Source organism: Mustela putorius, unplaced genomic scaffold (genome assembly GCF_011764305.1).
Source record: "Mustela putorius furo isolate JIRA1106 unplaced genomic scaffold, ASM1176430v1.1 tig00003983_pilon_pilon_pilon, whole genome shotgun sequence".
Classification (NCBI taxonomy): Eukaryota; Metazoa; Chordata; class Mammalia; order Carnivora; family Mustelidae; genus Mustela; species Mustela putorius.
The window spans coordinates 22305041-22332716 of NW_025422123.1; the positions used below are offsets into that span (position 1 = coordinate 22305041).

The 27676-nt window shown below is 39.6% G+C and overlaps 1 protein-coding gene across 31 annotated transcripts in view; it reads right to left on the bottom strand.

Annotated features, from left to right (window-relative positions):
* Nucleotides 1–14114: 14114 nt before the first annotated feature.
* The window catches only part of DST (dystonin), a 471262-nt gene continuing 457700 nt past the window's right edge, over nucleotides 14115–27676 (bottom strand). For 12 of the 31 annotated variants that reach the window (XM_013045864.2, XM_045071195.1, XM_013045863.2 and 9 more), the window contains 9 exons: nucleotides 26638–26792; nucleotides 26392–26466; nucleotides 25501–25518; nucleotides 22570–22687; nucleotides 21141–21212; nucleotides 20021–20220; nucleotides 19453–19563; nucleotides 16224–16347; nucleotides 14115–15376 (listed from right to left, as the gene is read on the bottom strand). In XM_013045864.2, coding sequence (XP_012901318.1) covers nucleotides 15114–15376; nucleotides 16224–16347; nucleotides 19453–19563; nucleotides 20021–20220; nucleotides 21141–21212; nucleotides 22570–22687; nucleotides 25501–25518; nucleotides 26392–26466; nucleotides 26638–26792 — 1136 coding nt within the window. In that variant the 3' untranslated portion in view covers nucleotides 14115–15113. The remainder of the gene's footprint in view (nucleotides 15377–16223; nucleotides 16348–19452; nucleotides 19564–20020; nucleotides 20221–21140; nucleotides 21213–22569; nucleotides 22688–25500; nucleotides 25519–26391; nucleotides 26467–26637; nucleotides 26793–27676) is intronic. The other 19 variants (XM_045071202.1, XM_045071199.1, XM_013045873.2 and 16 more) reach the window with 9 other exon arrangements.

The window sequence follows — 27676 nt, forward strand, 5'->3', positions numbered from 1 at the left end:
TTCTGCCTCTCTACGGGCATTTGCAAGTATTTTTCATAATTGTAACCTAAAAATACATCTATAGAAATGTTGCTACTGCCGAGCATACTCACAAGCGAGTTTCCGTGCCGTGGGCAGCCTGCGTTCTGTTCTGGAAGCCAGACAGAGATTGTTTTGCAGTCTTAACAACAGTTTCCAGTAAACAGATTACACCGTGTGGGAGAATCAAATGTGAAAGGGGCCTCAGTTGAACTTTCATTATTTGTCAGTTATCGGCATGAAGCTACTTAAAGATTTCACGAGACAGGTCGTTAATACTATGGGCCCGAAGATGTCCGTTAAGGAAGAATTCTCCTAATGGGTTTCGTTCAGTAACGTTAAGAAAGGTTTCCAAAGCAATGGTTTCATCAACTTCAAAATAGGGCCAACTTTTAACTTATCTTCTTATGTGATTTGGGGAGTCTGCCAGAAATTATTTATTCTAATCCCCACCTCTAGGAAGAATACTCCCAGTGCCTTATTCTTGGGTAGAACGAAACACCAAATATACTGGATAGACCGCATCTTGGACGTGAAAATTCCAGAATTCCTGGTAGGAACCCAACCCTCCATATAAATCTATTTCCAAGGATCTCCACCACCAATACATTCAAAAAATATTACTAAGGAGCAAAATGTTGTTCTCTTTTGCATTCTCCACTGTTCCCTGTACCTACCAGGGGCTGGATGGCAGTGAGATGAACCTGCCAAAGGAATGAGAAACAGAGAAACAGAGAAAATGGAAAGGCCATAAAAAGTCATTGTTCCTTGGGGGCACTGAGGTCGTACCGCCAGTTAAGCGGCCTACTCTTGGTGTTGGCTCAGGTCTGAGCTCAGGGTCATGAGATAGAGCCCCACGTTGGGCTCTGTGCTCAGCACTGAGTCTGCTTCAGATTCTCTTTCCCTCTGTCCTCCCTGCTCATGCATGCATGCTCTTTCTCTCAAATAAATAAATACATTTTTTATTTTTAAAAAATGCCATCATTCCTCCAAGGCATGGACTATAGAGTCCTTTGGTTCCTCCCCAGCTGACAGCCCGTGAAGATGATGACATCTGGACCCCACTCTCCGCACCACCCCAGTTCCTTCTGACCCTCAGATCCTCGATATTGCATCTACAGGGAATCAGTCGTGTTTTTAATCACCAGCACCTGGAAATAGAACCTTTCCCAGGCAGGGTAGCCAGATTCAGCAAATAAAAATATGGGACACTCTGTTAAGTTTGAATTTCAGATAAACAACAAGCAATATTTAATAAAAGAATATCCTATGCCATGTTTGGGACTTTGACTAGCAATTTTCATTGTTATCTGAAATTCAAATTTAGCTGATGTCCTATATTTCATATGACAATCCTACTCCCAAGGCAGCCTCCTTATTATAGCTGTAATGAAGAAGACCTCTTTCTCATAATGAAATAAAAATCTGTCTTCTATCCATTGGTGGTCCTTCAGATATTTAAAGAAAGCTATAGAAGCACCAAAGTCAGACAGACTTGGGTTTAGTTTTGTTACTTTGTGCCCTTGGGCAGTTTCTTTAAACTCTCTGTTTTCTCATCTCTACAGGGAAACCATTATTATTATAGCTCTTAGAAGCCCCAAGTAATGTCGTTCAGCCTAGTCAGAGGGGTGATTGAAATCAGCCTCAATTCTGAGTAATGTTAATGGAAATTTAGAGAAGACTGTTTTCACAAGGATACAGAATGAAGATTGCTGTTACCCATCTCCCAGGAGATGAAGGGGAATATCTGTTAGAGAATGTTTAGAGTGGTCAGGAATGCTTAACCGCTGATGACATATTGTCTATATCCAGTCATCATGAAGATGGGCTCCTGAGTCTGTTGTCTCAAAAGTCCGAAGAGCATTTCTAAGGTATTCACAGGTTTTAGTTGTTATTTCTCAACTACAGTAACTGTATCTATGATTCATTATATAGACTATGTTCATTATAGAGAATGAATGGCAGTTGTGGAAAATAATTGTTGTTATTCCATTGAAGAGTTTAAGTTGTGATAAGTCACCTATTAGCTGTGATTTCACGGATCTATTATAATTAAAGTCAAGGGTTCCTGGGTGGCTCAGTCAGTTAAGCATCAGCCTTGGACTCAAATCCTGGGGTCCTGGGATTAAGCTGGGCATCAAGCATTGCATCAGGCTCCTTGCTGGGCGAGGAGCCTGCTTCTGCTTCTCCTTCTCCCTCTCCCTTTGCCCCTCCCCCCAATTCATGCTCTATCTCTCAAAAAAATAAATATTTTTAAAAATAATTAAGCAGGATACAAACTGCAGATTCTCTTGTAAAAATAAATTTCTTTGGACTAATTAACTTGTAGGCATTTATATTAACTACATACCATACAATCTTATTCTTCCATATTATTATAATCATTTCCAATATGGTTCTGAGCTGCTTCCTGGTCCCTCACCTGTAGAAATCAGCCAGTTGCCCACATCTTATGATGAGGTACCACAGTGGAGCAGGATTTTCTCCTCTCTTGTGCTGGACACTGTATTTTTAGTAACAAAGCACAAGTTCATTTGGCACATCACCAACTGACTTCCACTGAGCTGTCAACTACAACGACTTTTGGTTCTTAGATATGCGGTGGATCATTTCTTATACTTTGCCTTTGGTTTCCTCATTCCCGAATTTACAAAACCTATTAAAATTTAGCTTTTATTTATAGGTTCCAAATCTAGCATACCCAGATTCTTTTTATACTCTTTTCAGTCTTTACCATTTACTTTTTTTTTTTATGGTGGTCACAGGCAACATAGTTTTTTGGGTTTTTTTTGTTTGGTTTGGTTTTATTTTTTTATTTGTAACGATGTATTTCTTTTTAAAATACTTTTTGATTTAGAAACTCAAGCTTTGAAACAAGATGACCGAGGAATCTTATGTTTAAAAATTAAAGAGACTCCTTCTGTGTAGCATTACATCAAAGGGAAGAGGTTTCTCTCACAACCAATTTCTTGGTAACCATCATTCAGGTCAGTTAACAGACATGGGTGACCAGATAGCTATCACTTTAAGGTATGTATCTAACAGAAATGCCATGAAAGGAAGGTAATTAAAAAGATGATGGCAGGTCTTTGCAATATTCTGAGCTTAACAGAAAGAAGATAAACTTTATTTTGCATTTTTATTTTATTTTATTTTTTTAAGATTTTTATTTATTTATTTGACAGAGAGAGATCACAAGTAGGCAGAGAGGGAGGCAGAGAGAGAGGGAGAGAGGAGGAAGCAGGCTCCCTGCAGAGCAGAGAGCCCAATGTAGGGCTCCATCCCAGGACCCTGGGATCCTGACCTGAGCTGAAGGCAGAGGCTTTAACCCACTGAGCCACCCAGGCACCCCTATTTTGCATTTTTAAACATATGTTCTAGAATCAGGGGTTTGAGGTGCCTGGGTGGCTCAGTCGGTTGAGTTTATGGCTCTTGATCTGGGCTCAGGTCTTGATCTCAGGATCGAGTTTAATCCCTATATTGGGCTCCAAGCAGAGCCCACTGAAGAAAAAAAGAATCAGGTGATCATTTTTCCTTAATATTTTCCCACAAACATAATGTAGTTTTGGCATTGAATGTTCTACATCTAGGTTGGGAACAGTTTTCTATCTAGCAGTGGGCTTCTCTCTAAAGCCCATCCTTGATCTTAAGAGACATAAGCACCACATACCAGAGATAAGAGGCAGCTAAACATACGCCAAGATCACTGATTCTTGGCGCAAAAGATGGACCCTCCATCCAGTTGGAGCCATAATTTAGCTTAATCCAAACAATGTTTACATATTATCCTCTAAAGCTAAGGATTTCCTTCCAAAGCCGAGCACAAACCAATGGTGCATTTTGAACATACATCACAATGTGAAAGAACCACATTTCTTACTTCTTGTTGCTTTCCAATTGTCATTTTAAACCCACCAGTCTATCTCTACTCTTTCCCTACACTGAGCTCTCCGGCAAGTAATGTTTGTATAAACATTTGTATAACGTTTGTTATACAAATGTTTGTATAAATGAATTCTATTTTTGTAATATGTGCTTTCTTTCACCTTGATGTTGGCAAGAGAAGCAGGATGGGGAGAATATTTTTTAGTTTCTTTTTTTTTTTTAAGTTACTAAAACACTCAAATTAGGAACAGATAAGCAAGAGACTGATGAATAAGATGTGGGGGAGGACACCAAAAAATAACTCTGAACAATAACCACTCACACAAGTAGCATGGTATAGTAGAGAGACAATAGATAGGCTTTGGGTTCAAGAAGAACTGGCTCCTAAACATGGATTCCTCTACTTATTAACTAGGGGACTTTGAGCATGTAATTCTCAGAGCCTCAGTTTCACCAAATTCCTTACCAGCAGTTTGGGCTAACTGCCCGCCCCTTCCTTCCTTCCTTCCTCACTCTCTTTCTTTGTTTCTCTCTTTCTTTTTGAGAGAGCAGGAGAGAGAATGCACAGAGGGCGGTTGGGGGGGGGTGGAGGGAGAGGAAGAAAATCTTAAAATCTTAAGCAGACTCCATGCTGAGTGGGGGAGCCATCACAGGGCTTGATCTAGATTGTTTCTGGGTTGTTTAACAATGACTGAAAGGCAAGTGGGCTCATGCCTGCTGCGAAAAGCTCTAAATAGTGTTGCATCCTTATATATAACATCCCTTGGATAAACTTTAGTTCAAAGTCCACAAAACAGTGCCTCCTCATGAGGTGTTTTGTGCACTTCATTTTTCTAGAGAATGCTGTGAAGCCAGTCCTTGACTACAAAAGGGATCTTACTGACACCAACCAAAATGTCAAACCACACTGAGATGTGTGTACAAAGGAGGGAAGGACCATAAAAATATGTTTTATTTGTTGCCAAACTTTCCCCCCTGCTTCACAAAAGAGTATAGGTCTTTCACAATTCATGCACTGCAAATGTGAGTTCCCTTGGAAAAAAATTTGAATGAGACACTAACTCTAACCAGCTTGTTAATTCCTTGAAGCTCCCAGACCAGAAAGAAGCATTTAGGGGCCAGAGACCAGTGTATGTTTGCAGCCATGAAAATTAGGAGTTCTCTAGTAAAATTCTAATGTTTCCATATAACAGCAACCTAGAGCCTCCAGGGTTAGAAAGGAAAGGGAGTGAAAAAGAAGGATATTGAGGCAGGGCTACATTTAACCAAGAAGGAGTGAGGTAGGTGCTAATGAACTCCCAGCCTGGAGTCACTACCTCATCAGCCCTCTCGTCCTATTTAAAACATGTTTATTCATTAACTTCCTTTAACCTCTCTTGTACCTATTAGGGAAACATCAGTGCTCATCGTGCTCAGTTTTTGTTGTGGTTGCAAATGTCAGACAACACTCTGGCGGCCTGAAGTGGACAATCTTTGCTTGGATGTCTTTGTTGTTTGATTCCCAATGTTACAAGTAGCTTTTTAGTAAAGTGAAGTTTTGAAGAAACATTCCTCCTCTAGTCTAGAAAATGCTGAACCAGTGACTGGATTTTGATGTGTCATACTCTTCATGTGTGATTAAAAAGGATGTTGAGGGCGCCTGGGTGGCTCATGGGTTAAAGCCTCTGCCTTCGGCTCAGGTCATGATCCCTGGGATCCTGGGATCGAGCCCCGCATCGGGCTTTCTGCTCAGCAGGGAGCCTGCTTCCTCCTCTATCTCTGCCTGCTTCTCTGCCTACTTGTGACCTTCATCTGTCAAATAAATAATAAAATCTTTTAAAAAATTATTTAAAAAAAGGATTTTGAGACTTTTAAAGATTTTTAAAACACTTTCTTAATTACATAAAGAAACTAAGGGATTAGGATACAACTATTATGATGTAGTATAGTGGTAGGCAGCCTTCAGAGAAGGCCTTCAGTGACCCCGGTCTCTTGGTAGTCACACCCTTGAGTATGGGTTAGACCTAGTGATTGGCTTCTCATAAAAAATGGCAAAAGTGATAGAATGTCATTTCTGTGTTTAGGTTAGGAAGACTATGACTTCATCTTGTTGGACTCTACTGTCATGTTGGAGGTGCCCATGTGGTAAGGAACTAAGAGCCTTAGTCCCAAGCCCATGAGGGATGGAATCTTGACAACCAACCAACCAACCAACCAACCCACCAATGAGTGAAATTGAAAGTGGATCGTGTCCCAGATGAACTGTAACACAGATGACTGAGGGCCCAGTGGGAACCCTGATTGCAGCCTTGTAAGAGATCTGAAGGAGAGGACCCAGTTAAGGCTTGCCCAGATTCTTGAACACAGAAATTCTGAGATAAGGTATTTGAAATCACCAAGATTTAGGGCAATTGTTGTCCAGAAATAGTAAGCAATGCAAGTGTCATCTTATTTCTGGTTTTAAAGACTAAAATAACTACAGATAAAAAATATACAGTGTCTCTGGCCTTTTTCAGTTTAAATATGTAACTGGGGATACCAACAAGGAAGTACATACAATATGACTTTGAAAATTTTTAAAAAAGCAACAATCACCCACAAAATTTATCAGTGATTTATTCTGAGTACTGGGGTGATGAGTGATGCTATTTTCCTCTTTGTACTTTTATGCATTTACTGAAGTTTCTACAGTTAACGAGTGTAATTTTATAATAGAAATTGATGATGAAATGTATCACTGAATGTTAAGAATCCCACTTACAAAATGCAGTCAGTATACTTCGAAGGAACATACTAAATAAATGTGCTTCACTGAATTAACTACCTTTTAAACATGGTTTGACAAAAGCAAAGGGTTCTGACACTGATATATTAAACTAACATATAAGAGGTACATTTTTAGCGGTGCCTGCGTGGCTCAGTCAGTTAAGCATCTGCCTTTGGCTAGGGTCATGATCTCAAGGTCCTGGGACCAGCCTGCATTGGGCTCGCTGCTCAGCACAGAGTCTGCTTGAGGTTCTCTCTTTCCGCCTTCCTCTGCCCTTCCCTATCCCTGCTCATGCTCTCTCTCTCTCTCAAATAAATAAAATCTTTAAAAATAAGTAAAAGAAAAGATACATTCTCAGGGGTGCCTAGGTGGCTCAGTTGGTTAAGCATCTGACTATTGGTTTTAGCTTAGGTCATGATCGTAGGGTTGTGAGATCCAGCCCTGCACAGGGCTCAGGGAGGCGTCTGCTCAGGACAAGATTCTCTCCCCCTCCCCTTCTGCCCCTTTCTATGCTCACTCTCTCTCTCTAAAATAAATAAATAAATCTAAGAAACATTTTCAAGGTAGTGTGAAAGTAAGAGTGAGCAAAAGAACATATGCATGAAAGTATGAACATAATTTGAAATACATCTGAGTGATAGAATCAGGATAAATGCCTTAGACCACCTTGTAAAGCCCTATAGCCAAACTAGGCAAAAAAGAAACAGGAAATCTGAATGCATGTCATTCCTTACATATCTTTATTAGGTATTTTTTGGTTAGGTCACATGATTGAGTTTCCACACCTGAAATTAATTTTTGAATAACACTTGATTTGAAATACCACACCATGACATGGTCAGAGAAGAGTTCCAACATCTACCCACATACATTGTCAATGGACTTAAGCAAATGCATAATATTTAGGTTTAATTCAAGTAAATCACTTAGGATATTTATTTGGTATCAAGAGGAATTAGGACTCTGGTAGCTAAGAGATGAGTCAACTTTATACAGGAACTCATTACGCATCTTGTAATGGTTGGAGGGAAAAGAGATGTTAAATATCAGCTGTCTCAAATCAGACCATCTTACTCAACAAACCAATTTTAAAAGGTTGCTACTTTTTTGGAACCAGATAATTTGATGAGACATGAAACAATGGAAAATTAGCCTAGTTATGGAACATAAGGCATTTCCAACACTCCAGTTATCTTAAGATGAAGTTTACTGCTCTGGAAAGTCCAGATGTGGTATGGCTTCCTGAGAGAGGTCATGATCATGTGTTCTTTATGAAGGTACCATCTTGAGAAAAGAATGTGTAGACCCTGACATAATGGTGACGTGTAGTGGAGTAACTATTGGTCTCAGCATAAAAATATTTTTTTTAAGATTTTATTTATTTATTTGACAGACAGAGATCAAAAGTTGGCAGAGAGACAGGCAGAGAGAGGGGGGTAGGGGGAAGCAGGCTCCCCACTGAGCAGAGAGCCTGATGCGGGGCTCAACCTCAGGACCCCGAGATCACGACCTAAGCCAAAGGCAGAGGACTCAACCCTCTGAGCCACCCAGGCGCCCCTCAGCATAAAATGATTTATCTACTCTGTCACTTTTCAGCTGTGTAAGCTTGGACAAACAACCACCCCTCTGGTTACACTTAAATTCTTTACTAAATACAAATAATACTTATCTACTATTTCAGCAACTGTTTGGGAACCTCGATAGCATATATATATTTGTGTGAAGAGCTTTATAAACCCAAATTGACATACAAATGTTAAAACTAAAACATCAATATGGACATAATCAAGTACCTAAAGGAGCAAAAGTTTTCCCAGGAGAAACAACTCCAAATTAATCCATCACCAGACACTGTAGAGTTTAAATCTGAAAACATTGCTTCAAACCTGTTCTATTTCTCTGAATTCCCTGGTTAATTCCCACATAGGTATACTGGGACTAATTTGTTGACCAGAACACATTTCCACAATTGCTTATTTTTGAAACAAACCTTTTTATGCTACTAATTAAAAACATAGCCATGTTATGTGTTTCTACCATCATTGGTCCCCCTTTCAAAAATGTAGTCTTGGGGCACCTGGGTGGCTCAGTGGTTAAGCCGCTGCCTTCGGCTCAGGTCATGATCTCAGGGTCCTGGGATCGAGTCCCGCATAGGGCTCTCTGCTCGGCAGGGAGCCTGCTTCCTCCTCTCTCTCTCTGCCTGCCTCTCTACCTACTTGTGATTTCTCTCTGTCAAATAAATAAATAAAATCTTTAAAAATAAATAAATAAATAAATAGATTTAAAAAATTTAAAAAATGTAGTCTTTATGGCAACCCATTTTTAACACTTTCCCACAGCCAGATCTATTAAGTGTATATCAACATACTATACTCCTGAGGCCAGAGACTTCTGCCTTCTTGACAAGTGAGAGCTACACACACACACACACACACACACACACACACCCAAGCCTACTTGGGACTTCGATGCACAGCCTACCGGAGCTGAAATGCAGTAGCTTCGAATCTTCCATCTGTTCCTTGAATCTAGGAGGTGACTATCATTGCTTTCTCCATGCAGATTCTTCTATAAACAGCAATAAAAATCAATGAAGACATAGGACAGCTGAGAGTTATTAACAAAATGCTGAGGCCACCAAAATTTACATTCTTGCAACCCTTAGACAATGTCCCAAATATAAGTCCTTCTCGGTCATACATCTGCTCCTATGTTTTCACACTGTTCTTGCCTTCTACTGCCTTGATCCAAACACCACTCATAGTGTGCCTTCCTCCGAAACCCTTTCTTCTGGGGAGCCTAAAACCCAATTCTGAAGTTAAAAAACAAAAACAAAAACAAAAAACAAAAAACCATCTTTTGTCCTCTGCTTCTTTCCAGTGCTCTAACCCTTTGCTCTTCCTGCTGAACTTGACTGGATGAAGCCCAGCTGTAGATCAATTAACTTTCTGTCTCCTCTGTTCCTACAGTAGGTCACATCCCACAGATCAGGGTAACTATAAACCCATGCATGGTCTCAGATATTTCAAGCCTTCTTTGCTCAACTCCAAAATCTTAACCTATAAATTTTTCCTTAAGGGAGGACACTGTATCTTCTAATCTGTTGAGAGAAGTCAGTGCAGAGTAACGCCCTTAACATCTCTTGTCCCATCTCAATCATTCTTTCTTCACCTGTGGCTTTGGGAATATTGATATATTCCCCCAACTCTGAATTTTTGGAGAATAGCTAACCGGGGCTATAATTACACATAACCACTAGCAAAGGAGTGCAACCTTGCATAACTAGGAGCTGACGGGAAAGGAACTTCATAGCATACTTCTACCTTGCTGAAAAGATGGCTGAGAAGTGGCAGAAGAAAACAGTGGAGAACAGTGATCTCTAAAGTAGGATACATGCAAGGTGATCACATAGGATATGGGAAAATAAGATGTCTACTTATAATTACATTTTGTCTAAAAGAGGAGGAGGAAATCAACCTTCCTGAACATTTACTACAGACTGACAGTTGTGCCTGCCTTCCCGTCACTCAGTGTCCTCTGGTGATCTGTGTCTGAGGTGACATGAGGGCAGGGCAGGAGTCCCAACAGCTCCCAGACTCCTCAGCTTGCTTTCAGCATGTAGAATGGACGGCAGTTTACCTATGCCAAGCTGGGTGAATTTACAGAGTTTATCTCTTTTCTACAAAATGTGGCTTACGTGGATCCCTGCAAAGAAACCATGAGTTTAAGATACTGAAGATGCAATAAGCAAACAAGGAAGTGGCAGGGATGGCGCTTCTGGAACAAGCCCTCTCATCGGCCACATCATGAGATGCGTTCAGGAGGCTCTCCTCAGACTTGACAAAAATTTGGCCAAAAAAGGTGTCAAGTCATTTAAAATACATATCTATACCCACATCGATGTTGTAAAGATCTCACTCTAACATTGTATGGAGCCTTGAGAAATTAGCTAATGGTAAAATACATGCAAATAAAAGGCATAAGAAGAAATTAATAGGTCATACATTGGATAGGTTTGCTCAACAAATTCTTATTGATGGAAATATGCCCCAGAAGAGGTCTGGGGACCCCTGGCATAGAAGTTAGACTGTAAGGTCGTGGGAATTAAATATCCTAGCCTTTGCCCTAGGGTAAAAGCAGTTATACTTTAAGATTAGTAGCATTCTAAGAGAATGGTTTGTTTTTGAGGGTAATTTTTATTAACATATAATGTATTATTAACCCCAGGGGTACAGGTCTGTGAATCGCCAGGTTTACACACTTCACAGCACTCACCGTAGCACATACTCTCCCCAGTGTCCATAATCCCACCACCCTCTCCCTTCTCCACTCCCCCCAGCAATCCTCAATTTGTTTTGTGAGATTAAGAGTCTCTTATGTTTTGTCTCCCTCCCTCCCATCTTTTTGAGGATAATTTTTGAAAGCTTCTTAATCTCCATTTTATTCTTATATCCTATGCAATCTTTAATTGCAAACAATGGAGTATAATAGTAGTATGGGTAAACTAAGACAAAATTCCTTGCAACCTATTTTGCTTTGCATATATTCTTAGCACATTCGAGGTAGAAGGATGGAAAGGTCCCTGTTTTTGTTGTTCTTCACCCTAACTAGCTATTCAGTATTACCAGAGACTCTGAAATTATATAAAATCAACCAAAGTTGTTCAATTCAGTAAGGTCAGTCAGACTTCAGTCATATGAACTGTTGCACCAACAAGTCACTCATGACACCATTCTCTTGCCAGTAGATTTTGGTGACCATTAAGTCAATCCCTAACACGACTGCAGGGAACTTATTAAAGTACTGAAAGATAAAGTATCTATCCGTGCCTCCTTTGTGGGACCCCAAAGGTAAGTTCATGGCCGAGTGGCAGTGTTGTCAGACACACGTGGCAGCCTGGGCACTAGGGCACGTACTGTTGGGTGGTTATCGGGTCACACATTTGGCAATAAAGCACACACATTTCAAAACACCTTGTCAAAAAAGGAGTTAAAGCACCATACGCATTAGTTTCCCTTCTTGCAAACATTTAAAAAAAATTTTTTTTTCTAAGATTTTATTTATTTATTTGACAGACAGAGATCACAAGTAGGCTGAGAGGCAGGCAGAGAGAGAAGAGGAAGCAGGCTCCCCGCTGAGCAGAGAGCCTGATGCGGGGCTCGATCCCAGGACCCTGGGATCATGACCTGAGCTGAAGGCAGAGGCTTTAACCCACTGAGCCACCCAGACACCCCCTAAAACAAGTCTTAAAGTGATTTAAAAAAAAACAGGGGGAACAAGATCCTTTCCCAGGTTCTTGTCCTTGGGAGGACAGCACCCCCACCCAGAGCATGCCCCAAGCCCTTCCACCAGAATTCACCATGGAAAGAACCAGATCTGAGATTGCCCAAACCCATCTACTTCTGCACTACCATCAAAGAGGATGTGTATTTCAAAAGACAATAGTAAACGTACATGAAAACTGGTAGTGTTGATTTTTAAGACAAAAAATCTACTCCATAAAACTCTTAACGTTTAAGAACTATGAATTTAACACCTTGGTGTTCTACTTTAGCAACCAAAACCTAAGTCTGTAAATGCTTCAATGTTAAAAATCAAAATGCCAAAGACAACCAATCACAAACAGCCAACTAGGCTTTAAGCTTAGCCAATCAATCACTCCCTTCTGTTGCTTCTGCTTACTCTCTGTAAGTCTCTTCCCCTGAGCTCCTCCTGTCCATGCAGGGCACCCAGACACTTTCCGGTTTGGTGCTGCCTGGTTCTAATAGATTTTGCTCACATAAACTCCTAAAAATGTTAATAAAATTCCTTAGTTTTATCTTTTAACAGAAACAAGCTTTAAGATTTTTGGAGTTGAGATTCATTTCAATATTGTTTTTTAAAGAAAAAGGTAGGAGTGTAGGGGGTGGGAAGAGGTGTGTGTGCCACATTCCCTGAAACTTCTTGGAGGACTCTTTAGAAGTCAGCCTGAGGCTCAAGGACTAGTTCGGAGGGAAACAAGTTATCAGGCATCAAGTCTGAAAAGCTCCCCGTGAGGGCAACTGCTGATAATTGGGAGCAGTTCCTTAGGAATTCTCTGAAATATCTTAAACCACTTATCTTTCTTCAAAGGCTTACTTAACTACTTGAAAGAAAGAAAGAAAAAGAGAGAGAGAGCGAGCATGAGCAAAATCCCCAGGTCTTTAATGGGGGTGGCTTTCAAATAGGCTGAGATAAAATCATTCTCTTAAATTTGTCTTTGAAGTGGAAATGTGATCATACAAAAAGCGCCAAAGGAGTAACAACCATTTCAACTGCTTTCTCAGGTGACACATTTATAATCAAATGCATGAATTATAACGTGATCTATTAGGTTAGAATTACCCCTTCTATCAACGGCTCCCACCTGAGATCCATGCTGTGAGAAAAAAGGAACCTTCTCAGAAAAAAGGACCATCACTTAAAAGTGGCCGCTAATTCCTGTCCATGGAGACTCTGGGCTCTTCACTGCTTGCCTCCATGAAAAAAGGCCAAGCAGGGAAAACACAATACTATCCCCTTGAGCCTGAATACCACTACTGCCATTGGCTAAAATACAGGGTTATGAGAGAAGTTATGACCTGTTATGCCCAAAATAACGATCTGACATTCTTCTAATTATACATTTTAAAGATTCATTTATTTATTTTAAAGAGAGAGTACACAAGTGAGGGGAAGGGCAGAGAGAGAAGCAGACTCCCCGTTGAGCACGAAGACCAACACAGGGGCTCCAACCCCAGGGTCCCAAGATCTTGACCTGAGCTGAAACTAATGTCGGCTGCTTAACCCGAATGAACCACTCAGCTCCCACTTCTAGTTATATTTGATGCCATTTCTGTATTTGGGAAAATGCGATCATTTTTTTTTTTTTGAGATTTTATTTATTTGACAACAGAGATCACAACTAGGCAGAGAGGCAGGCAGAGAGAGAGGAGGAAGCAGAGAGCCCGATGGGGGCGCTCGGTTCCAGGACCCTGGGGTCATGACCTGAACTGAAGACAGAGGCTTTAACCCACTGAGCCACCCAGGTGCCCCTGATCATTTGATTTTTTAAATGCACACAGGCCAGAAGAATATCACTAGATTACCTTAATAAGAGCAGTCACCTCCTCACACATCCCCTGGTTTTAGGTCATTTTTTTTAGTGATTTGCTTCTTTATTAATTTATTAACTGTTTCTCCCTTGAATATAAGATGGCAAAGAACTTGCAGCCTCAGGGTAAAATAGTGGCTGGCACATGGTTGGTACTAAAAATATTTTATAGAATATTAAATATTTGTTAATGTCATTCTTAGTACATACTTATTCTATATGATATCCCTGTGTTGTGATGTCCCCCAAACTCAGCCTGTCACGCTATTAGTAAAAATATATCACACATACAACCTTTATTCAAAGCAAACAAACGATAGAAAAAGTTATTTAAATAATCAGGTATTCCATATGTTCAAGTGAATATGTTTTATTAAATGCATACTAATATCTTTCTATAGTATGTGAGTATACATAATAAATTAAAATGTATATATTTATTAAATATAGATATAATACCAGAACATGATTATTTCAGATGAGAAATCAAAATAAACCTATTTGTAAGTATCTTTTGGTCACTCCAAATTGATATTGCTCATAAAAAAATACACGGATTTTCCCTGGGGAAAAAAATTAATTCCATAGCAATGTAGTTAAGGGACATGTTTTATTTCATAGCTTTCTGCAAGCAAAATTGCTCTGATACAAAATGAGTTCAATGATACAGGTGCTACTGTCCACTCAAGCAAAAGAAAACCTCACATTTCTATGAATGCACTTTATAATTATATTCTTACAGTAAAATAGGTCTAGTATCCAGGATGCCTCTGGCCTCTCGGGAAGCCGAGGCTCGGGATCCGGGCCGGGATCTCGAACGTCCCCAGCGCTGGCCGGAGCCGTGGGACCGAAAAGAACTTCCTGGGCGCGTCGGTCAGATACTGTTTAAACGACTGTGTGTGTGTGTGTGGACGTGCTGTCTGCCCTCCATCTTTTCTTTTACAGTGAAGTCATCTCAAAATGTATGCCGGGTGTGTGTCTTTTGGCTTTTCAGAGTTTCTACAGAAGCAGGAAGATGTCATGAGGTATCCGTGGGCCGCGGCCGCAGTGCACCGGTGGACTTACCTGCGGGGACACTCACGGGCTCTAGTGTGGGCTCCGCACGACCGTGCGGACGTGCCGGTGCCGCGGGACCGCCTTCCTCCCCCTCACATACCATGTGACTTTGACCCCAGAATAGCTGACAAAACATTTTACAGATAAAATAAAAAGACAAATACACAAATAAGGCCATCTGCAGAATTTTAAACTCACTTCTCGCAATTATTTCACAATAATTTCTACATCATATTTTACATCTTTCAAGCTTAAATAATAAATGCTCAAGGAAGGGCCGTGGTGGAACCAAGTGCACTATCTCTTGGAGGACTTGTCCAATTTGCTGGCAGGTGATTTCCTCTGGGGCGTGGGGATTTTGGAAGGCTTGGCTGTGGCTGGCCGAGAACCTGCTCGGGGGGTAGGCCTGTGTGTCTGGGGCACAGTCTCCACGTCGGAGCACACGGACTGGATTTCTGAAATGTCAAAGTCGGATGCGTCGCTGCCTCGGCGGCTGCTGGCCCTGCTGCCAGCTTTGCTTCCCGCTCGGCTTCCGGGTCGGCTGGGAGTCTTCCTGGGGTCTGAGGAGACAGGATGGACAGGGTTGAACCACACTTTATTAGTATTGGGTCGACGGGCAACACCTTCTTGAAAACAAATGCCACCTTTAATCTCCACAATTTTTCTCGTTGCCTGGTAGGTGCTCAGGAGACCTGGGGATTCATGGCCTTTTTCCATTCCACTAGGGAAGGTAGCCTCACTCTTAGTACAGATAGGTTCACAAACTAAAGGTACGTTTGGGCTGAGTGACTGAAAACAGGATTCCACTGATTACAAACAAGTATGAGGAAGATCCCTACAATTTAAAATTATGCTTTCCAAAGTTCAGCTCGTGTACCTAGGGCTGAGCAAACACGGAGCAAACCCTTAGGTGTAAGTTTTGCCCGAGGATAAGTGATTCAAAACACAGGGGAATTTAAAAGAGAAGACTTGAAACTTGAAAGACGCTTCCTGCTAGCTGAGCCCACAACCCCAGGGACTGGGTTCACTATTCTGTGAAGAAGTAGAAGCGCCATGGGCGTAAGGCCCAGCATGGTGGGGTTTTTCCAACCATCCAAGAACTGAGACCAGGGCTACTTCTGAGCAGGCAGAAGAGCCCAGACCTTCCAGCGTAGGACATGGGTAGGACATGGCTATGGTGCTTCCCATGTTCACCTTTCTTTGGTACTTTCCAAAAGTGATTTTCCTGTCCCTTAGTCTCATGACTCATTCAACCCCTACCACAGCAGGAGGACTGGACTAAGTGTCATTTCAAAAGAATACAGAATCATCAATTCATTATTTCATCCCCAAGGAAGAAGAGCAGAGGCTCGAGTCTTCCGATCCCACTGAGAGAAGCCCTTAGAGACGGACCTGCGCCACACTCACCAGCAAACTGTGTTCGGACTCTGGCTGCTGCTGTGGTTATCAAGCCACTGTCGTCCCCAGAGTGGAAACCTTTCCCTGATAAGTAGCCGGGGAGCCGAAGCTTGCTTCCTTGGATTGGTGTGCCCTGTATTTAATCAGTGAAAGGACATTTCAAGACATTGCTCCTGCTGTGTGATCTTCCACTAACAGCCTGTTACGGATGGGCGGAAACCCTCTTCGGGAAGGGGAGCGGGAGGGGGAAAGCGGTTTTTGATTAAGTGCCACCTGGGGTTCTCACTGCTCACTTTCCTCATTTTTTATTCTCTCCCTGAATTCAAAAGGAATTCATGTTGAAGAGAAAACACAAAAATAGAGATCCCCAAATGACAGCAAGGGGGAAAGAGAAAAAAAGCGAATTAAACCATGAGCACATTAGTATCTTCCAGGTTGTCAGCAAATATTACAGAGTTAGGAGAGTCCTGCCAGAAGGATGGGGAGCACACAGCAGAAAAAGAGTGAGGGACTCCAAAAAGTTGTGCTTGGATAGTCTGTGGCCTCCAAAGCTTTTAGGTAACCAAGCAGAAAAGAACAGACAGAATTAGGACAATAAGTAAACAAGGCCTAAACAGTCACCATTTAAACAAACTTAGCTGAAAAAAAACATGCAGTGACATTTTCTAACTTGGTACCATGCCACTGTATTTACTTCCAAAACTTCTGTGGTACTTCCACATGAAACATGGAGGTGATGCTTAGGAAGAACACTTAAAAAATTCTTAAGGAGTTCACAAACAATGCCTAAAGCAATCACAACCATGAGATTTTATTATAAGTCTAAAATCACTGCATTTTTTCCAGATCACTACACCATTCTGAAAATCTCCCGAAGTTAAAAAAATAAACAGAAATCCCAAGAAATAGAAGGGATGCCATTTTGCCTCAATTAACTTACAGGGAGCTGTTTGGTAGAAAGGAATCTACACTCATTACGTGTGTGTGTCTGTGTGTGTGTGTGTTTTAATTAGTTTTTCCCTTATTAGTTGTGAATGTTTAATAGAGCATATATAAGACCTTTTGATACTTCAGAGTTGCAATTTAATATAAATGTCATATTTGCAATTCATTTACATATGCATTCTAGCATATATTTAAGAATGGAATTTATATGTGATTTGCAGACATATAAAACTTAAGTTTTCAAAATACTGTTCAAACGTATCAGGATAATTAATCTTCACACTTACCTAATCACAACTTTTTTATAAATGGGAAAGATAAGGGCCTGAAAAGGGCTGTGGTTTGCCCAAGATCTGGCAACTGTGATCAAGCTAAATTCCTAACTTTAAAAGAATCTTAACAATCCATGAAAGGAGTGAGGACCCCCAAATTATGACATATATCATTCAAGGTGGCAGAATTCAATGTGAGACCCAAATCATTCTTCTCAGAAAGCCCTGACTGTTCTTATTTTATTGTCATAAACCCTACCTAGTTCTCTTACTGACCCCTCCACAGAAGTATACTATTGTTTTCTCTGTTTGGGTATTTTGTCTATGAGACTACTGGAAATGAAACATAATTATATAGTAGTTAAAGTAACATACTTAAACTCTAATCCGGGAGAGTCTCTTGAACTAACCCAATAGCACAGTCCCAAAATTTAAAACACACATGCCACTTGAGGTCCCTTAAATTGTTCTCAGTTTTCACAGGGGAAGGGAAGGAAAAATAAAATAAGATGGTATCAAAGGGGGAGGCAAACCATGAGAGACTCTTAACTCTAGCTAACAAGCTGAGGGTTGCCGGAGTGGAGATGGTAGGGGATGGGGTGACGGGGTGATGGGCATTAAGGAGGGCATGTGATAGAATGAGCCCTGGGTATTAGATGCAACGGAGGAGTCACTGCCCTCTGCCTCTGAAACGGACAATACAGTATATGTTAACTAGATTGAATTTAAATAAAAATTTTAAAAACCTTCTCAGTTTTTGCTACAACAGATCCATCATAAGTGGCAGGCGTCTCCAGATAACACATGATACGGACTCCTTTCACCGGAGGGGAAGGGTGGACATGAGGGGCCAGGGAAGGAGGAAGAGCTGATGAAGGCGTTGTTTCTGCCTCAATTCTACCATCTCCAGCAAGGATTCTCTGCATCATTTCCATCTGAGTCATGAGAGTAATAAAACATTCTCTGCTTACCTCTTATTATTCATCCAAGGATTAAATAATAGATTAGAAAAGCAAAGTTTTTGAAAGGCATAAAGGGCTTTTTAAAGGTACTATAGCATTTTCATAAAAGGATCCTGGCCTTTAACATGAAATCCCCCCCTTCATTTCCAGACAAATCATTGAGGGACTTCCCCCCCCCCGCCCCATTATTGTGATTCTAATCAAATATGTGATTATTTGATACCTATATGTATCATTTTACAGAGAACTCTTTTTCAAATCTGTGCGGTGGACTTTCAATTGAATGTAGATGATCTGATAGATGAGCTAGCTTGGGAAATTTTATATGACCTAAATATCTCATCCCCATCAATCAGGCCATGTTAAAAAGCTGAAGCATATTTAAACAGTAAACTTTAAGGTCTAATAAAGACACACACCTATTGAAAATGGCAGAGAACATCTTGCATGCCTCAGCCCCCCAACCATGGTACTGATAACTAAAAGGCTTATGGCTCATACACCCAGTGTTCTCCGGCAGAAACAAACATAACCAACATTTGGAAGGATGGTGTTCATAAGAAACACTCAATAAACTTTCTTTCAGTGTAAGTGATTTTCTCTTGCAAATGACAGTGCCTCTCACCCTACCTAAAGGGGGATTATTGCATTTCTTGCCCAAATTATGGTTAGAAGCATGAGCATACCAGGGGCTTTAAAAGAAATTTCACTTGGGCCTGAATATAACCTTCTGTGTGTCACTCTCCCAAGGGAGAAAAGTCAAGTATGAGGAAAAGAATAACAACAACAACAAAAACAACAAAGGAGGCACACAGAGCCTGCCAAGTGGTATCACTATGCTCAGTTGACACCATTCAAAAAGCTATCAATTCTCTGTTCTATGGACCCTTACTCTGAGGTCTTCCAAAAATGCTGAGTGGATACTTGTTTTACAGAAGTCTATAAAAAGACAAGGTATGGTCAGAAGTACGTGTGTTAAGGGAGAGGTAAAGCAATGTTAGTGTGTGACAGTTTCAATGACAGAAGACTGTTAGACTAGGATCTGGGGCCTTACGATACCTCTGCAGATGGCACGGAAAAGTCTGAGCACTCTGCTGGTTTACAAGGAGTTGACATTTTGCTGTTTGTCAACCATGGTTTACCATAATTGCGTGTTAAAGGATGGAGAATCTGTATGGAACAATGGCAAATCAAATGTAAAAGATAGCAGATAAAAACCACAGAAAGAGATACTCATAGCCAAGAGTAACATTTCACAGTAAGAATGATAATAATTAAAAATAAATGGAAAGATCTGATGGCAAATCATATACGCCAAACAAACAAATAAATAAATAAATAAAGCTTTATTTAAAAGGGGAAAAAAAAACACTCTGAAAGGTAACTAAAGCTCCTAAGCAGATAGTCTCCATATGGGCCACAAGGCAAACGTGTGTTCTATGTGCATATACATCTATATATATACACATAGACACAACACATATTTAATCCTTCATCTGTCATATTTGAGAAGGGATACACAGGGAGAAGACTGGCCCCACAAATTCCTGGGTCCTCAAACACTCCAAAGCACCCTCGAGACAGTGATCACACAGGAGAAGGACAACACTTCCTATCTGAGTCCTACCTTGGGTGTGCTGGCGGCGGGGACCTGTGGTGAGGCTGCCTGGCCAGCCTGACTGGATACAGAAGTTGATCGGTTGGGTGATGCTCCTCGTGATGAAGGCCGTGATCTTCGGCCCCGGGGCCGGAAGGCAGCCATACCCTGACTGGCACCATCTGCTAAAATGAACTTCTCCCGGAGCTCCATGTTTGTCCTTCCTTTAGCTGGGTTATGTGACACACACATGCAAACAGAAGAGGAGGGGACAAAAAGAGGCGCTCAATCACTTACAGGAAGAACAACAGCTTGGCACCACAGACCATGTTGAGGAGTTCAAGAACAGCTTTTTGCCATGCCAACTCCAACGCAGCATAACAAAAAGTTAAATGCATTCCTTTACAATGCATTCCTTTTGGATACAAGTAAGTTTGGGAAAGAAAAAAAAAGTGTGTTTATTCTAACACTAGACACCAGCAAGAATAACCACTATTAAAGAAAGAGTCAGCATGAAAATGGAAAGCTCATGCTAAAATATTGTTAATCCACCAGCTACTGATGCCCACATGGTTCGTCACCCCTCCCCCACACTGAGAAGACAAGCCAGTAAGGCAAGGACTGTGGCTTTTGCATGTACTACTGAGGTAAGGAGAATGCCAGTATTTTAACACTGGAATTAACCAAACAACAGGATTACACAGAATAAGAGATGGCTCGTTAATCATGAGGACAACAGATAAACTCTCAGGTTTTTCACTTAAATGAGGCAACCGGTATTCTTATTTTATGCCTTGGAAAACTCGGTTTAACCGACATGCAGTAACAAACATCAGACCCAAGGATATGAGGTAATCAGTGATGCAACACTCATACAAACACATATGCACATGGAGAACACTGCACAAGAACCCGATGAGCAACGTGTTAGCATGTGTCCGATCACTTAGAGAGCACCTATGTTCGTGGCACACCGGCAGTGTGCCAACGGTTCTGCATTTAAATTTGGAAGCACCAGCTCAGTTGGATATGAGTTAAGCCATACGCGATGGATGAAGCGTGTTATCTTAAAACAAATGATTAAAGCAAGAATGTAAAAGTAGGAAAGAGAAAAGGCAAGAGGGGAGAGGCAAAGACGGGGGTTGCCAACCTATAGTAGGCTGAGTAGTAGTAATTGAAGAGTTTGATTCCGAACGTAACATTTTACTCCCATGATGATGAACTAGAAAAAATGACACAGGATACCAATCACATTAAAGAATACTGTTAGCAAGAGAAGAAACAAAGTACAGTAGTTGAATATGCAAAGGGGTGCTCAGATCCAGCTTTTAGCACACATTTTAGAAGAAAAGTTGCATCAGGGAAAGAAGCATTCAAAGATTTGACTCAGTAAGAAAAACGTATTTGGAAGACTTGGCCACAGTCACACTAACTTTCCTAAGCAGCAAGTCAACAAGGATACTACATATTCTATTTGCTTTGTCTCTTAGTGGAACTACAGCACTGGAGGCTGCGGTATTTCCAAAATATTAAAAGAGGGAGTCATCGCGATTATACCCTTGGCGGGTGTATCTTTGACCTGCAGAGAGCAGAGCTACTGAGTAGGGTCGTAGGATGATCCCAGGTGTCCTTAGCAGAGCGGCCTGCAGACCCACAGAAACTCACTCTGATGTACCTGCACAGTCAGATGCCCGCATCGAATTAACAGAGGCCCCGCTGGAAGAACCCTGGCCTCCCACTTGGTAACCGAAATACTATCAGCACGGACATTTGCTGTCGTTCGTTTAAGAGGATTGAAATGAGCTCACAGGTTAAAGAAAATCACAAAAATGTTACTGCTTTTTTTTGTTTTTGTTTTTTTTCCCTAAGGAAAAATGGGCCAACTAAAGTAAACGGGACCTAACTAGACACTGCAATCAAATGACAACTTGTAAGGTCAATTAATTAAGAATTCCACAATTGACTACAGGATCTGAAAAATAAGGAAAATTGAAAGATAATCAAGGATTCTTTGGCTGGTAGGTATGGTGTGAGCTACAGTATCATTTGTTTATATTTTCAACATGCTCATCTATACCTTCGAATTAAGAGTCAAGTTGGCAGTTAATGATGATTTTCAAAACTTTTAGGTATTAACTTTCCTTACCTCCCCCCAATATGAAAAACTTCCATTTTTAAACCTTTATTGTCCAGCATGCTCAGTCTCCTTTACCTCAATCTGCTTTCATTTTACATTGCTATGTAATGACAGGTGAAATCCTTCCCCTAGTTGGTGTAATTACTCATTTTGAAAACTGCAGATGGGAGCATTTCCCTAAAGATAAAAAAAATCTATTCTCGTATTTCCTGCCTATCAGTCTCATATTTATCCAGAAGATGTAAGGAAAAAAATGAGAAGAACATGGTTTACATGACTGCCACAAGTTCTTTGGGAACTTTAGGCTGACAGAGACCAATGTGAAACATTCATTATTGTAATAAATGACCAAAATTATACCCAGCATGTTTTTGATGCTGGAAAATAGTACACAATTGATACACTTTCATGGTGTTACTATCTTAACATAGCATCTCCTTACCCCTGCAAGGATCATTTTTCACTAAGAACTCATCAAGTGCCATCCATCCACCTCCGACACGAACCATCACAGTACTTCGTAGGATCCGAACAAGTCGCAGCTGCTGGGAGTCTCCAAACTGTGAAGACGAACGAAGAAAGAACCTCTAATTGTCAACAGCAAGTCTATGCTAAAGGATGATGTACAGTCTGCAGTAGCTTAAGCAACCAACTTAAATTTCTTGCTTAGTTCACAGCGATTAGTAAAATCTCAGGAAAGGGGGTTTGAAATGATCTGCGTTAGACTGCTGCATGCTGATTTAGCCCAAAGGAAACAGTTTGGAAAAAGCTAACAAAGGTTATCAAGTATAATACTGAAGCTCTGTTCAAGAAACGATTTTTCTTTATGATAGAAACAACATTAGTAAGGCAGTAATTGACAAATGTTTCTCGAAATCAAACACAGACATGAAAATAAGTAAAGGCCTACTAGCCCAGGGTTTATACAAGATAAGATTCTAAAGAAAATCTACTAAACTCTAATCTTCATTAAAACTTCCTCTTCTACTAAAACTGTTTTCCACAGAAATCTGTGAGAGAAATCTCCATAAACTCATTTCGTTTTCTCTAAGAGCAGTTTTAATTTAGAGAGATTAAATATAGTAAATGAACATGACCAACAAAAATTTCACAGTCAACTAAAATTTCTGCATCAACAATGATCTGGTAAACCAATTTGTTAAAGGCTGGATTAATGTGCCATTCTGGATTACTGTAACATTAGAACAGCCAGTGACACATTATTAATTATACAGCTTTCTAAAAGGCTTTCAAAGTGTTTGCACCATAATTACTGACACTAATAAGCAGTCGTGTTCTTCCCCTTTCAATGGATCTCCAATCACTTGGATACACTACAGATTCTGCAAGTTCTGAATAAATGTCTAGACTACACAGTTTCTGATCATAAAATTTATTTTGAAAGCCCATGAGAAATAATTTTATACTTTTAAATCATTTCTAATAGGCTCATGTTCAGCTTGTAAAAATTACCAAACCAAATTTCATGCCTGCCAACCCAGCAGATACCAAGCAAAATCAATAGTCAAGTAAACATAAATAAAGCTTCTTTTAAAGGCAAGTAAGAAACAATTGTGACTTTGACTATTTGTGCTGGCTCATGATGGATAATCAGAAAGCTTTATTTTAAGTAGAAACAAAATCTTCCACTTTTCAATATACTTTAACACTGAGTTTCAGGAAAGGAACCCTAAAACAAAGCCAACCATTCAAGACCCTGAAACTCAAAAGGACCTGGATGAAAAGCATGTAAAATGCACCAGCAGGAACTCATGCGTTTTACATCAACCCTTTTTATATTGCTATTTCTAAGTCCATTTTCAAGCCTTGAGATTTAAACTTTCTTATAAATTGAACCAGTTCCTGAAATGTAAATTAAAGTTTAAAAATCAAAATATATATTTATTTTGTTAGAAAAAAATTGGTGCTGCTAATAAGCGAAGGAAAAGGAAGGGATTTAAAGAAAATTACCCTTAAGAAACCAGATAATTAGACCAGATACTTTTGGTCCAAGATTAGGTTCAAAGCAAAAGTTTTCAGGAGATGATGTATTTTATAGAGATATTCCAATTGTAATAAAAATGATTTAAATTTTTATTTTGAGAGGGTATTCCCTAGACAACTAACATTGTCTTCAGAATTTCCCTAATTTTCCTAACAGCCAAATCATGAGACAAGAAAAAAAGAGACTAATGTTTGCTTTTAGTGTTTTGAGTGAATAAAATCTTTTAAAGTTAGCATTTTTCTCATCCTTTCCACAAATAAAAAATATTATCCCCAATGTTGACTCAGAAAATAACAAGAAGGGATCAGAACAGTAACTTTTTATATATTATAACTAAGGCCAAGTTTTAAAGACATCCTTTTTATTTATTATAACTAATGCCAAGTTTTGAAGACATCTATTCAAAGGAGCTGAAAATTTCTATTTGAAAAAAGTTATGTGCTTGCAATAAATGGGGATAACCGGGAATTTGAAACCTAAGAGGTAATATGGCTTAAAAACTGAGCAGCAGAGTGAGATCTGACATGATATGTATGATCAGGTGTTAAAAATTGTACAGTTCTTTCCAAAAGCATACAGTGAAAATCCCTTCTCCTTTGTTTAAATCAAAACACAATTTTTCTTATCCTTAGTTCTAAAAATTGTGATAATGACACAGGGCCACTGGACAGTTTATACTGACTTCAGTGTAAAGCCAAATGAGTTAAAGTGTGATTTTAAGATTTCACAGAAGTTATCAGAGATACATTTCCTCAAAAGGAATTGATACCAGTTAAGACGTGTAGAGTTAAAATTCCTGCTCAGAAGATGTAAAGCCCTGAATCGGTGGTTTAGGATAAATGCAACAATCACTACTTTGGAGAGAACGCATCACTTGTGGCTGAGTGCCAGAGAGACTTCTCACTACTCTGTCTTCCCACGTCACCACCCACTGCAGATCCTTCTCTAGCTACTGCTGATCTAAGGACCTCAGAGTTTGTTTGTTTTTTAACCTCAATAGTTAAACACAGCAAAGAGACGTGTGCAGAATCAAATCTTTATTCCAATAAGTATTTGCATAAAACATATGCTAGCAGTGTTATTAAACCGGAACTAAAAATGGCATTTCTAACACTGTGACCAGTCAAACTGCAATTTGTTATCTGGTTTGCTTAAAAGTAATCTCCTCATTTGAGACACACGGCAAAAAGGAATCCTGGATCAAGGACCCTTACAGCATTTACAGAAACACCACGCCAACCAACAATGTAGTAGCTAGGGCAACAGCATGGGAAAGATTGGCCATGGCAAGCTTTAATGACTATGAATTAAAGTTAAAAAAAAAAAAAAATCATTGGGAACTTGAGAATACATTCCACTGGTTTATACCTGATTTCCCAGGAAGAACTGATAAAAAAAAAATGAAAAATGGAAGAAAGACACAATTAGTTCAATAGGAAACTTTCTGTATGACTCTAGAACACACACATACAATCTGTCACACTCTGGGCTCCTGGATATAGTATCTAGTTTAGAGATGTGCAGGTACCCGCTGGTTGAAACGTAAACCATATAATCAGTAAATTTTCTATAAAAGTTTTTTTTTTAATCTTTGGGTTTCATATTTAGGTTAGAAATTCAAATATGCCGATGAATATTTTCCAATATGGAAATACAAAAACTAAATTCAAAAAGAAATTTTGCTTGTAAGTAACATGTTGTATTAGGGAAACTCAGCACATTTCCGATCTAGCTACTACATGTGAGAGATATTCCAAAAAAGAGAAAAAAAGATAGAGGAGTAACAAAGTCACACTGGTGTTCAAATAACTGTTTAGAAGAAGGTAAACTGAGCTTTTAAGATTTTGAACAAAAAGAAAAATAACTACATAAGTGGAAAACATTGCCTCTCCGTATTTCTAAAAATGATTCAACATTTTTAACTTTGTTGTTCTGGCTTGGAATAGCTTTGTTATTAGAAATATGATAACTTACCTGTAATCATAATAAAATACATTTTAAAGTCACAGGAAGCAACCTGAGTATGTGGGATGTGTTTTTCTCCTCAAAGTAAAATGCATGTCAGAGATATATCCTAGTTTACAAAATGCAGGCTATCTCTACATCATTTAAAATGACAAAAGCTGGAATTTCATATACCATTCTATTGTGATGTGAGGTAAAAAATAAATAATTAGCATTCCTGGAAAGCAAGGAATGTATACAGATTTCCATTGTTATCCTTCAAGAGAACTAAATAGTTAACTTTTGAAAACTCACCCTATATTTGTTGTCTCCAATCTGTTCAACTTGAAATCGTTTTGCACATTTACACTTCGCTACCTGCCTTGTCACCTGCCAAAAACAATGATGAAATGTCCATTTCAAGGTTAACATGACACTGCAGAGTCAACAAACACCTCAATACAACTCAAGATGGAAATAAAATGGCGGCCTGAATCTGAGCATGGTGTCCCGGCAGCGCCCGCTGCTGCTGCTGCTGCAGGGGGTCGGGGTGTGGAGTACCTCGTCTTCGATTTTGTCCGCATCGGTGACGGGTTTATATGCATCTTTATTTGGGTGAAGGGCTGCTACAAATTCATAGTAGTCAATATATCCATCACCATCTCGGTCAAAGATGTCTGCCACTGCGCTCATCTCCAGGCGGCTGGTTGGAAACTCTAAAATTTTCGAAATAATAGTAAGTATGATTACTGAGGTACAGCTGAAAAATAAAATTGTAAAATACTGAACAGTATACATCATGATGATCTGATCCTTGTACGTATTATGAAAGGAGTCCTTCCATCAAGTTAATTGACACACCCACCACCTCACAGATATCTTTTTGTTTTTTCCTGAATATTTAAGTTCTACTCAGAAAATTTCAACTACATAATATCCAGTGTTATCAACTGTAGCCATCACATTGTACTTTAGATCCTCAGACCTTACTCATCTTGGAGTTTCTACCCTTCTCCAGGCTGTCCTCACCTCCCCCACCTCCCAGCCCCTGGCAACCTCTTTTCTACACTGTGAGTTTCACTCTGTGTGTAGATTCCACGTAGAAATGCGAATTAGGATACTCTCAGAATAAGCCATACTATATTCTCAAAGTTTTTAAAACCCATAGTTTATAATAACATTTTACAAAAAGATTTAATCTTAAAAAAAAGTTAAGTAGTATACCTTGCTAATTCTGACTCAGTTGTATTATTTCTATCTTAATGTAGCCAGTTAAATTATCAGGGTCATCAAATATATTAAAATCCTCTTAAAAACTGATTTATATTATAACAAATCAAACCACAATATACAGGACCTACATTTATCTTTAATTACTACCAGGATGAATCATTGAAAATTGCTTTTATTCTTGGTTGAAAACTTTAAAATTAGCAAATTTCATATGGTTCAACTACCACTTTAAGGAATATATGAATTTTATGCATGTGAATTCATATCATATATATACTCATAAGATTATATTAAATTTACTTTAAGATTTCCAGTAACATCTGCCCAAGAAATCACCTCCATATGACTCAACCATCAAACAAGGTGA